Raw genomic sequence first — 12,126 nt, 5'->3', positions numbered from 1 at the left:
AGGATTTTCTTAAAGCATTTGTAGAACTACTGAAGCAGAGTTTACCAGTTTATTTGATACTCTCAAGCAGTTCCTTTCACAGTGTGTCATTTATGTGTCTAAGGAAGATAGAAAAAGAAAACAAAATGATGGCAAATCAGAGCTATCCCATTTCCTCACCTAAACGTAATGTTGAGTTCCTAGTAGATAAGAACATATATTCTGTTAGTATATCCTTCAACATACCTGCATACTAATGCTTAATAAGGTATCTTTGAACTTTGTGGTATATGTAACATTAAGGATACTTTTTTATCCAAATCATTCCTAGTTTAGTCATTGCCTAAGCATCTTTGCACAGCAAATGTTTGCTTTAATCCTTTCCAGGCCTTTTGTGTCATTTGATTGTAGGTTAACTATCTCATTCTCTTCTTTAGAGACAATTTACCCATCTGAAGTATTAAGTTACAATCACATACCCTGTTTTAATTCTTGGTGTAACATTTACATATTGCTATAATTGTTTCACTTCATTTATTTCCTCAACCTCATCAGTAAAATATTAACTCCACAAAAATTAGGGACATTTAGCTGTGTTGTCTGCAACTAAATTCTGAACATTTGTAATAGGTATTCCATAAATATTTGATAAATTACTTTTTTTAAATTAACTTTGTAATAAATTTCTTAAAAACATGTATTTCATTTGTTCAGGGCATTGTATTGTATGCTTTCACATTCATTACCATATTTAATTATTATTTTATCCTCATAGAAACCCTTGCAGATAACTATTATACACATTTTAGTAAAGAAATATGAGGAGTTACTTAAGCTTCCCAAAGTTGCTCATCTATGGTTACCAGAATTAAATATAGATCTTCTGACTCAGTGTGCAGGGTTACAGTAGAATGTTAAAATGTGTTCAGGAATTCTGATATTTATAATTAATAAAAAATAGTTTCATTAAGTGTTTAACAGGGTTCTGGGAATAATGCAACTGTTTTATATGTATTATTTAATGGATCTCACAACTTACCAGATACCATTATTATCTATATTTTACAAGTAAGGAAACCTACAGTTCAGAGAGACTAAGCAACTTAATTTACCCAAAGTCAGAGAACCAATAACTAACAAAAGTGACACCTAAATCCAAATCTGTTTTATTCTAAAGCCTGTGCTTTTAACTGTCCACCATGCCCCAATGGTACAAACATTGTATATCTTCAGTGCACATCATGTCATCAATGTAATATTTAACCATTGTAATAGTTTCAGTATATAAGCCAGAAAGCCTCTGTCCTAAAGAATTTTCAAGCAAGAAATGGATTTTTAAAAATCTCAGAAATAGGTGTATGTTATATATATGTATGTGTAATATATATAGACATGGGATATTATGTATGTTAGCATTCATCCTTCTGGCATAATAAGCACTTATGAAATTATGAAGTTTAGGTTAATCATAGCTTATTCCTGATATAACATGATGCTGTTTTGTACATAAATATACTCATATATATGATTATATTAGGGTAGCAATATTGTTCTTTCCTTTCACCTATTTCAGGTAGATTATTATGGAAAAATTATTTTGCCAAAAAAATACAAAGCCATTGCCTATGGACTATTTTCTTTGATTGGATTTTAAATCCAACAAAAGCCAGCTACTCTGTACAAAAACAAAAAAAAATATGGTTCACTTGTTTCAGCCAACTATTTTGAAATAATTCAAAAGTAAGCCAAATTAACTTACAATGTATTATATTATTCCCTATCTCTGAAACATCAAAAATTATCCTGTAAGATAATTAAGATATATGCAACTTCTAAGTTAATAAAGGCCTGCTAAGTTTAATTTTTCAAATTCCTAATTTTTTACTTATCTTTTATCATAATAGTTGTAATGAAGGTTTTATTCATTCTTATCAAAAGCTATTGTTTTCCTTTGCAAATATTTTATTTGTTGGAAGTTCTCTGAGTACTATCTTTAAGAAAATTTAAACAATAAATCCTATGATTGCAAAGTATTTTTCTCTTTTATTGATTAATACTATTGCAGACATTTCCAACAACTTAGTAATATGAAGAAATTGTGTTCCTCATTAAGGCAACATGATATTAAACTTAAATTTTTAGTTTTTAAAAGATAAGATTGGGGAACAGAAAAAGTAGGGTATAATGGAAATGTATTTAGCCCCAAAACTAGTAAAGCAGTTCTCTTATTTAATTAGAAATTAAAATTCACAACTTCATGCCATGGTGGCCTTTTAGTAAAGTAACCAGTTCAGGTCCTTCATATCTAGCATACTGAAGTTCACTGAACTGTTTTGTCAGGTACTGTCAAATCAACCCACGATTGTTGTAGAGAATCAAATTAAATCATTTTGGCATGAGCTTTCCAAAAATAAGATAACGAATACGAAGGTTTAATGAAATTGAGTATTTGGTTTCAATGTTTTGTAAGATCATCAAAAATATATTGCACTCATTCATAAATTTCTTAGTAAAGCAGTTGAAATATCTGATCCAGTACTTTATTGGAAAATTATTTAAATACCACTGCTTGATATAAATAATATTTGAACATATTTGGGTATATCTTGTTTTAGGTATACTATTATTTACTGAATGTGTCCAAGGAATAAAACTTCAAAATTATAGTAATTTAGTAAAGGGGAGAAGTATCTTTTACTAAAATTAAAAATGTTTATTATAAAATAAAGCTGGTATTAATTTTGATATAACTATGTTTCCAAAGGTCACTATAAGCAATGTTTTATTTTATTTTGTTTGTTTGCTTTTTTCTTTTTTTTTTTTTTTTTTTGGTGCTGGGGATCAAACCCAGGGCCTTGTGCATGCAAGGCAACCATTCTACCAACTGAACTATATCCCCAGCCCCAGCAATGTTTTATTTGATCAAATTTCTTAAGTCTTTGATTAAGAACTGTTTATGAATATTTAAAATATTTAATTCTCCTATGATTAAAAAATAGTTTGTGACCAAGAGTTATTTTTAAATGTATTACTATAGTATGGATTTAAATGTCTCAAACTTTTCACTTGTACATTTTGATATACATTTTTATTGTTAATATTTCTACCATTTCTGCTCAATAACCTAAGAAATATTTTCCTAACTTATACTGTAGCTATGGTGTAGCTTTGAAAAAGCTTGTAACAAAAAGCCCCTTGGTGCAATTTAAAGGTCACTTGTACATATTGTAATAGGCTACTCATTTACAAGATCTTTGTGAAGGGTCATTGCTATAGCATGAAATGGATTGCCCTTATTGAGCTTATAAATAAATGGGTCAACTTATCTTCTATTCAGTAAACAAAGGAAAAGGCTAACACAATACTAATTTATTAATATTTTTATAAGTAAATTACTAAAATGTAAAGCAAAACCACATGCATTAGTGCCACGTTCTTGACATAATTATAGAAAATTATTAAAACATATAATTACTAAATATAATAATGAAAATATTTTTCTTTTTATAATAATAATACTTAGATTTTTGCATATAATACATATATCTGTGATGTAAAAATCATTTTTAGTTTCAAAAAATCAAATTGTAGAAACTGGAGATATAGCTTAACAGTAAAGCACTTGCCAGCATGTATGGGGCTCAAGGTTCAATCCCCAGCACCATCAAAAAAAAAATCAAATTGTAAAATTATCCTAATGAAATAAATTTATCTAGCACTTTTAGATTCTTCCCTTTGCATTTAGACAGACACACAACAACCACACACCCTTAATTTGGGGGGTCTGGTGGTCACTGCATACTATCAAAAATAACAATAAAATTAAAGTTCTAAGAATGCCAAACAAAATCTTCTAGGTTAAATAAAAGTAAGTTAACATTGGATTTGAACTAAGATTCAAATGAATGATAACATTATCCTTTAAAAACCTGTGGGACTGGCTGGTCTATAGAAGTACTAAAGCTGGTTATGAAATAGAATGAACCCTGATCCAGGACTGCTCTTCTCTGCTTGTCATTTAGTTCTTGAATATCTATTCTACTTGTTTTGTTTATTTTTGCTGCTGTACTTAAGTAGAGGAAAAACATCTTGCATTTCTGAAATCTCTTTTATACAGTAACAACATTTTGGAAAAATATCATTCTTTTAGAGGCAAAAGTTCTATGAAGTTAGGCTTGTTTTATTCATCATCACATCCCTTTCCAACTTCAATGCCCGATCATGTGTATACTCAGCAAATATTGAATAAATAGATGAATGAATAAACGAATGCCTTCTTGACACTGGTCAAAACATTCTAGACAGTGTGACCATAAAAATCTTACCATCAGCTGGGCATGGTGACACATACCTGTGATCCCAGCAACTCAGGAGACTGAGACAGGAAGATCACCAAGTTCAAGACCAACTTCAACAACTTAGCAATACCCTAAGCAACGAAGTGAGACCCTGTCTCAAAATAAAAATGAAAGAGGCTGAGGGTGTAGCTCCATGGTTAATTGGCCCTGGGTTCAATCCCCAAAACCAAAAAAAAAAAAAAAAAACCCTCAGACTATATATGGAATAGTCTAATAATGCTAATATAGTTTAATATAGTATTCCATAGATGTTCAAATATACTTTTAAGGTTTTTCATAAGTAAAATGACTTTCAGCAATTATCAGCTAATAATATGAAGTGTTATAGCTGAAATATGAAGTAAAACTGTACTCCTCAAAAATATCAGATAATCACGAGCAAGGTCATAGTTCAGCAGTGGAGTGCTTGCCTCCCACGTGTGAGGCACTAGGTTCAATCCTCAGCACCACATAAAAACAAATAAATAAAGTAAAAGTATTGTGTCCATCTACAAATAAAAATATTTTTTAAAATAGCAATCAATGAGAAAGTTCTAGTTAACAGTATGTGATATGGGGTCTGAATCATTTTTTCATTATTGCCATGTTATTACATTGAGATTTATTTTGAATGCTTCATCTTAAAAGATCTAATAATAAATTTTCAAATTTATTAATGTCAGTAATGAGTTTCAAATTTGATTCCTGATGTGAACTAAAATTTATTTATTTATTTATTTATTTATTTAATATTTATTTTTTAGTTCTCGGCGGACACAACATCTTTGTTTGTATGTGGTGCTGAGGATCGAACCTGGGCCACACGCATGCCAGGCGAGCGTGCTACCACTTGAGCCACATTCCCAGCCCCGTGAACTAAAATTTAGACTAAGTTTCTAAAGGTCCTCTAGAGCATAAATCCTAATTTTCTCAGTTGAAGTACCAATACTTTCTAATCCCTGTTGACTATTATTATATCTTGTGTTACTATTCCTAGTATTCAGTAGCAAATATAGTTATTTCATTGCCTATATGTGTTCCTGGCTTTTAAAAAAATCATATATATATATATATATATATATATATATAGAGAGAGAGAGAGAGAGAGAGAGAGAGAGAGAGAGAGAGAGGAGAGAGAGATAGATGAAGTATAAAATGGAATTTGACTGTAACATTTTGGACATTTTGGTTTAAATGTATTTTAACAGCAAAGTAATACCTTTTTCATCATAAGAGCATCTAGGACTATCCTTACTAAAGAATCATTCATTGGCCTCTTAGTGAACATAAAGCTGACAAGTTCCAATCTAGTTCTTTAGTTTGACTTCTTAAGAATGTTCTCCTGCGAAATCCAGAAAGAAATTTAATTAGGAACAGTTATAATCAAAAGAAAATTTTGTAGAACATAATTTATAACTGTATTTCCTTCACATAACCTATTGACTTGTTAGCTTAGTCAAAAAACAGAAAGAATACAGATAAAAATATTTTAAAAACATGATCTACTCTTCATAGTACCAAAAGTACTTTGCTTTAGCATTCAATCATTATAACATTCCCATCTACTCCCATTTATTCAAAGGGTTCTTATGTATTGGTCCATGTAAAATTAAGTGTGGAAAGGGCAGAATAAAACCAATTATGACCCTGTTACATTAGATCATGAAGTATTGAAATACAAATAGGCCTATTTGTTTTGTCTCTGACTACTTTTACACTACTATTGCTAAATTGAAAATTTATGGCCTGTAAAGCCGAAAATATTTACAGAGAAAATTTGCTATAAAGAATACTTACTTTTAAGGCTACATACTTTAAATAAAATTTGCTAATTGTCAATTGAGTGATATGATTTATAGTTTTAAATTAAGCTTTATTTGAAAAATAATGGATGCACACAATCATTTGATGTGTAATTTGCACTTAAAAATTAATACAGTCTCTTTGAGAAAACACTTAAATTTTTCTCAGGTTGCATTAATGTCTCTTTGAGAAAATAGTTAAATTTCATAAAAGGTTAAAATTGGAAGGGAGATTAATGTGCTTCAAAGCTAGCTTCTTATTATGTGCACGTATTTTCTCATCCAGCTTCTCTGTAATCACGTGGAACTCACTTTCTTAGAGGCACCCCATTTCATTCTCTACCAGATTCTTTCAGATGCTAAAGCAGCCTCTCATCCATTAGTACTAATTTTGCTTTCTGAAGCCACATGAAAATTGCTATTTTCTGTATACCCTTACTGTACTTAATATGTGAGGAACGATTTTAATTTGTATGTATATCTTCTTTATCATCCTTAGATTTATATTTCTTTTATAAAACATTAAAAATTAACTATGATGTTTAGTATATGTCTTACTTAGAACTTAAGCATGAAGCCCATATAATTTTAAAAACATCTTTTTAAGGAATCTTTTTCGCTTTTGTAAAGTAGAGCATTAATTAGATATACTAAAGTAATAGTTTTGAATCCTGAAGTAAAAAATGCTTTATGAATTACATGTTTATACAATTTAAATATTAAAATTCAATGTTTTTATTTGTAGCATGTTTAAATACACAGATAACTTCATATGATTAAAAATGATAAAAGTCAATGTTAAATGTGATATTTTTGAAATATCAAATATCTCTTAAAATAATTAAAGATAATTTTACTATGTAAGTAAAACAAAAATGTAGCATTAAACTTTTAATGACAGAATATTGAGGTATGAGGACACATTTCTAAGTATTGATTTTTATCAGTAGGAATGCACAAAGCCACACCATCCAGTGTCTAGAATTGTCAGATTAAAGCAGAAGGTTTCAGCAGACATTTATGGATCAAGAAGTCTTGCTTATTTTCATTTTGTATTTTTTTAATTATAAAAATTTCTTAGGCAAGGGAACAAGATCATATTGAAAGTTAAAATGTAGATATAGTCTTATAAGTAAGTTAGTGCTGGTAAGATTACTTTTAAGCCATAGAAAGCTTAAGTTGGAATATTTATCATTTAGATAGGAAATTTTAACATGAGAACATTTTTACTCAAAATAGCTTTTATTTAAATTAATGCAAAATATTATACTTTAATTAAGTACTTATTAGTGACTTTGGCATTTGAAAACTGTCTTAAAATTAGGTAAAACAACCCCCCTTTTCAGAGGGGGTTTATAATATAGACTAGAAAAGATTGCATGAAATACCACACAAAAAGGACTCAACTTAGTGTTTTCAGCCTAATAAAAATGTTGTAAAAATACTTGTAAGCTTGAAAATCACACTAGCTATTCTTGTTTCAAATTCTGTTTAATATATTGTTCTGTATGATTTTATAATAAACAGATTACTCCTTGAACAGGAATTAAGAATAAAGCTGCCAGGAAGGGGTTTTGTTGTCAGAGTAGTTCCCGCCTCATGTTTTGTAAGAGATTTCATGGTCCCATTGTAAAGAGTAGATGATTTAAAACGTGTTCCCAAGATAAACTTTCCCATTGTCATTAATGAGGATGGATAATACTGAGTGACAAGTGCATTAGGAATGACACAGAAAGAGCTGTTAGATTTGTCAGAGCGTATCACTTCAGGCATTGACACTTGAGGACATTCTTTTTGTGGATATTTGGTTGGGGGGGAGTCTGATTTAAAGACACCAAAGTTTGTGTTTACTGATAGAATGATGTATTTTACAATTTATAAATATATATTTTCCAGTGTTTATAAAATATTTGGAAAGTTAGTTAGATTGAGTTCTTCCACATTTGAAGTTCAATCTTTTGTTATATCCCAATTTCTTTCTAAGAAAGTCATCAAACTGCATTAGCATTGCACATTCAAATATTTCTACAAAACTAAGTTGTCCTTTTAAAAAAGTCACTTCTCAGAATATCCAGTGAAAGGAAGGATACAAAAATTATGTAAACTTAAGTTTTTGTTGCCCTATTATATATAAAAGGCATCATCTTGAGAATGAATATTTTGAAATAAGAAAATACATATAATTATTACCACCCTAAAAATACATTACTTCAGAGAAACCTTTTAAGTATTAATTAGTAAACAATTAATAATGTATGACTTTGCTGGTTATTTAAAGCATTTTCAAACTGATGTATGCCTCTCGATTTCAATTTTGAACATTCATTTGGTCACTTTTTCGCCTTGGTTCATCTTTCGTGCTGCCAACCAAATTTTGTCTCTGTATACCTTTTTGACACTAATAATGACTGAGTCTGTGTTCATTTGAGTTCAAGATTTCCCAAGCGGCAGTTTGGTGCTGGGATAAACTATGTATCATGATTACATACCACTAATCTGTCTCAACCAAACCACCCTATGACTGAAATCATACTTGACAGTTTACCTCTTCTTGATGAGCCTGAGGTGAACATAGCTACAAACCATCCCTAGGAGGACATGGCAACTACTCCATATGCTAGGGAGGGGCCTTTTATTTGTGACACAAGACTTCAACTATGCCTGTAACACAAGGGAGGTTTCTCTCTCCACCCCTGTCTTTCCCTCTCCTTCTCTGTCATTTTTCTAATATTTAATAGTATTACTTCTCTAACACAAAAAATTCTTTGCAAAAAATATTTTGTAAACACTTGCAGGCACTCTTAAGTATTACATATAATGTTAGCTTTGCCATATGTTTAAAAGCCATAAAGTCATTTTTAAAATATGTATGCTTTATAAAATTTGTTCTATTATATACCATAGTTGTCAAATATTGAATATTTCCAATTAGTATCTGACACTAATTAGAATTCATCAGTTCTAAAAACATCTTAGTATTTTGTATAATGAAAATGTTTCTTAGAATGAGTTTCTCAGAAAATATTTTCATTTTAATATAAAAATGTTTTTAAAAATAAGTTTCAAATTCTTTAAATTTTTTTAATAAATTTAAAGAGAATAAATTGAAGACTATACAAGAAAACATTTAGGGTTTTTTTTTTTTTTTTTTTTTTTTTTTTTTTTTTTTTTTTTTTAAAGAGAAACATTTTTTTTTTTTTTTTTTTTTTTTTTTTTTTTTTTTTTTTTGAGAGAGAGAGGGGGACAGAGAGAGAGAGAGAGAATTTTAACATTTATTTATTTTTTCTCAGTTCTCGGCGGACACAACATCTTTGTTGGTATGTGGTGCTGCTGAGGATCGAACCCGGGCCGCACGCATGCTAGGCGAGCGCGCTACCGCTTGAGCCACATCCCCAGCCCCCACATTTAGGGTTTTTTAATAAAGATTTTCTATCCAGACTTAATTAACATTTTCTACAATTGCTAAAGTCTAGTGAAAAATTGCTACTAAAGGAAATAAATTAGTTACTGCCTTATATCGTATTTGAAAATGCTTTTCCTTTGGAGTCAAAATATTATCAAACATTTTTGAAGTGATGGACAAAAAGAAGTTAAAAGCCTTACTGTTAATACTCTGGAAAAAAGAAAAATCTAAAATAATTTTCAAGAATATACATGGAGGGTTTAATAGTAAGACTAGTTTTTACAACCAACATAGAGGCCCAAGTGAATAACAGACTTAACTTGGGAAAGGAAATACCAAGGTTATTTAAATGAAGGCATTTGGATATTAAAATGACTTTTCATAGACCACATACAGAAAGTTTTTTATAAAATAGAACCTATTTTAATCTGTCCTAGATAGTTGAAATGTGATTCTATCAGAAGAGGTTCAAAGGCTAGAAAAGTTTGGTCAGTAGAGTTCTGTTACATCATCAGAGCAAGCACTTATTAAGCTTATTTCTGTTCTTTACTTTTAAATAAAGTTTAGTGCTCCCTAAGACAATATTTTCTATAATATTATGAAGTAATAGTTATAATTCTAATTCAACCTGCAAACATTTTTCTAAAGCACCTGTTGTCAAATAAATATCAACTTTATTTTGGAAATTTATGAAAATTAGTTTTCCAATATCACAGAGGTGATTATTGAATCTGCATAGTAAATGAAGCACTTATATTTTTAATGGAATATAAATTATTTTTAATAATAAATTTAATCTTTTTATTTTCTGTTACTTTTATTTTAATTAATACAGTATGTATTAGTGAGCCAAATAAGATTTCTGTAATCACCTAAAATAAATATTCTAAAGAAACCATCAAAATACAATATATTTTCACATTTAAAAATTTTTCAGTTATATAGATTGTACCACTGAGCTACATAATATAATCCGGTGATGTCTATTTCTGAAGAAGTACTATCAAAGGAAATTAGTAAACTATTTATATATATTCTTTATTCCAAAAGCAATTAAATGAAAAAATGTCTAATTTATACACTGATTCATGCTAGGCGGACTTAATTCTGTGCTAAATTTTAACTTAGGCAGTTAAATCTGTGATCCATTCATCTTATCATACCAAGTTATTCCTCCCATCTAATTACATGATCATTAAATGTACTTTTTATTGTAGGATGCATCTGCATTATTTTTTAAAAATAAAATCACTTCTATTTTTCCTACAAGTATCTATTTTCTAATCAGAAGAGTTGATATTACATTGCTTTGCAGTAAATATTCAAAAATTTAAAAATGGTAATTATTGAATACTTATAATCCAAAAAAGTAGTTGCTTCATTTGAGAAGCAAAATTGGTTTATATCAAATTTAGAAAACAAGCAAATTATGATATTTTATGTAATATTTAAATAATTATGCTTTTAGTATTTTAATAGAAGCCTTTTTCAACTCTTTAATATACGTTTATGCCTAAACATAATACAATGTGAATCCTATAAAAAATGTGACGATAAAGTAAAATGGTCATGCCTTTTAGCAAGTAAACTGTATAAAATTATACAAAAAAAATGCTTTATATCATCCTATACAGCAAAATTATTGTGTTCTTCAGACTTTAATAAAGTGATTGGCAGAAGTCAAATCGCTAGTTTCCTACCTCAAGAAAAAATAGTTCTTTCCCATTATTATTACTTAAAATAATTCCTTTTGCTTAAAATATCAGGATGAAATTTCTGTGATGTTCTGTGTGTGTGTGTGTGTGTGTGTGTGTGTGTGTGTGTGTCTATAAGAGCCCTATAAAAGAAGTGGTCTGTCAGATTTTTTAATATTCTGACAAAATGAAACAATCATTATTTCAATATAATGTACATTTGAAGCTTAGGGACTGATTATGTGAGAATGAAATCACTCTTACATGTTTATTAATTCATTTAGTAAATTCCTTCAGAGGTATTTAGGTGAATCTTTACTCTAGTCCAGTGCTTTTTATTAAAATATGTGTTGAAGAAGTCAGTGCCTATGCCATTATGTTGGAGTATTGAGCCTACATTTTCTTCTAGTAATTGCAGAGTTTCTGGTCTTATTCCTAGGGCTTTGATCCACTTTGAATTGACTTTTGTTCAGGGTGAGAGATAGGGATCAAGTTTCTACCTATGGATATCCAGTTTTCCCAGTACCATTTGTTTAAAAAGCTAGTTTTTCTCCAAAGTATGTTTTTGGTACCTTTGTTGAATATTAGATGACTCCATCTATGTGGATTTGTCTCTCTATCTTCTATTCCATGGGTCTTTTTTTTTTTTTTTAGTTTTGAAATAATTTTATTTCATTAGTGATTCTTTGAAAATCATTCTCCCTCTCTGTTGCATGTGATAATTCTTAGACTGGTTGATCAGCTCACCACCACTCCATCTCTAGCCAGTCCATGTAAGTGGAAGTCACGTATATCGAAAAACAACAAACAAACATAAAACCAAATAACCTGATGCCTAAATCATGTCCTCTGAACCATCGTGAGTTACTGTGACAATGTGGATGGTCTTCAATTTGGTCTGTTCTTGGACT

The 12,126-nt window shown here is 29.6% G+C and overlaps 1 protein-coding gene across 4 annotated transcripts in view; it reads left to right on the top strand.

Moving 5' to 3' along the window:
- Positions 1 to 12,126, top strand: part of Elp4 (elongator acetyltransferase complex subunit 4) — a 231,831-nt gene that overhangs the window by 118,170 nt on the left and 101,535 nt on the right. Inside the window, exon 10 of one of the 4 annotated variants that reach the window (XM_078046291.1) lies at positions 5,081 to 5,185. The exons of the other annotated variants lie outside the window; for them this stretch is intronic. Within the exon in view, the coding sequence (XP_077902417.1) occupies positions 5,081 to 5,170 (90 nt within the window). The 3' untranslated portion in view covers positions 5,171 to 5,185. Of the gene's footprint in view, positions 1 to 5,080; positions 5,186 to 12,126 lie in introns of those variants that run through there. 4 annotated transcript variants of the gene reach the window in all.

The sequence above is a fragment of the Ictidomys tridecemlineatus genome, chromosome 4, assembly GCF_052094955.1.
Source record: "Ictidomys tridecemlineatus isolate mIctTri1 chromosome 4, mIctTri1.hap1, whole genome shotgun sequence".
Lineage (NCBI taxonomy): Eukaryota > Metazoa > Chordata > Mammalia > Rodentia > Sciuridae > Ictidomys > Ictidomys tridecemlineatus.
The sequence above is the reverse complement of the archived record's forward strand: the minus strand, read 5'-3'. Positions and strand labels throughout refer to the sequence as shown.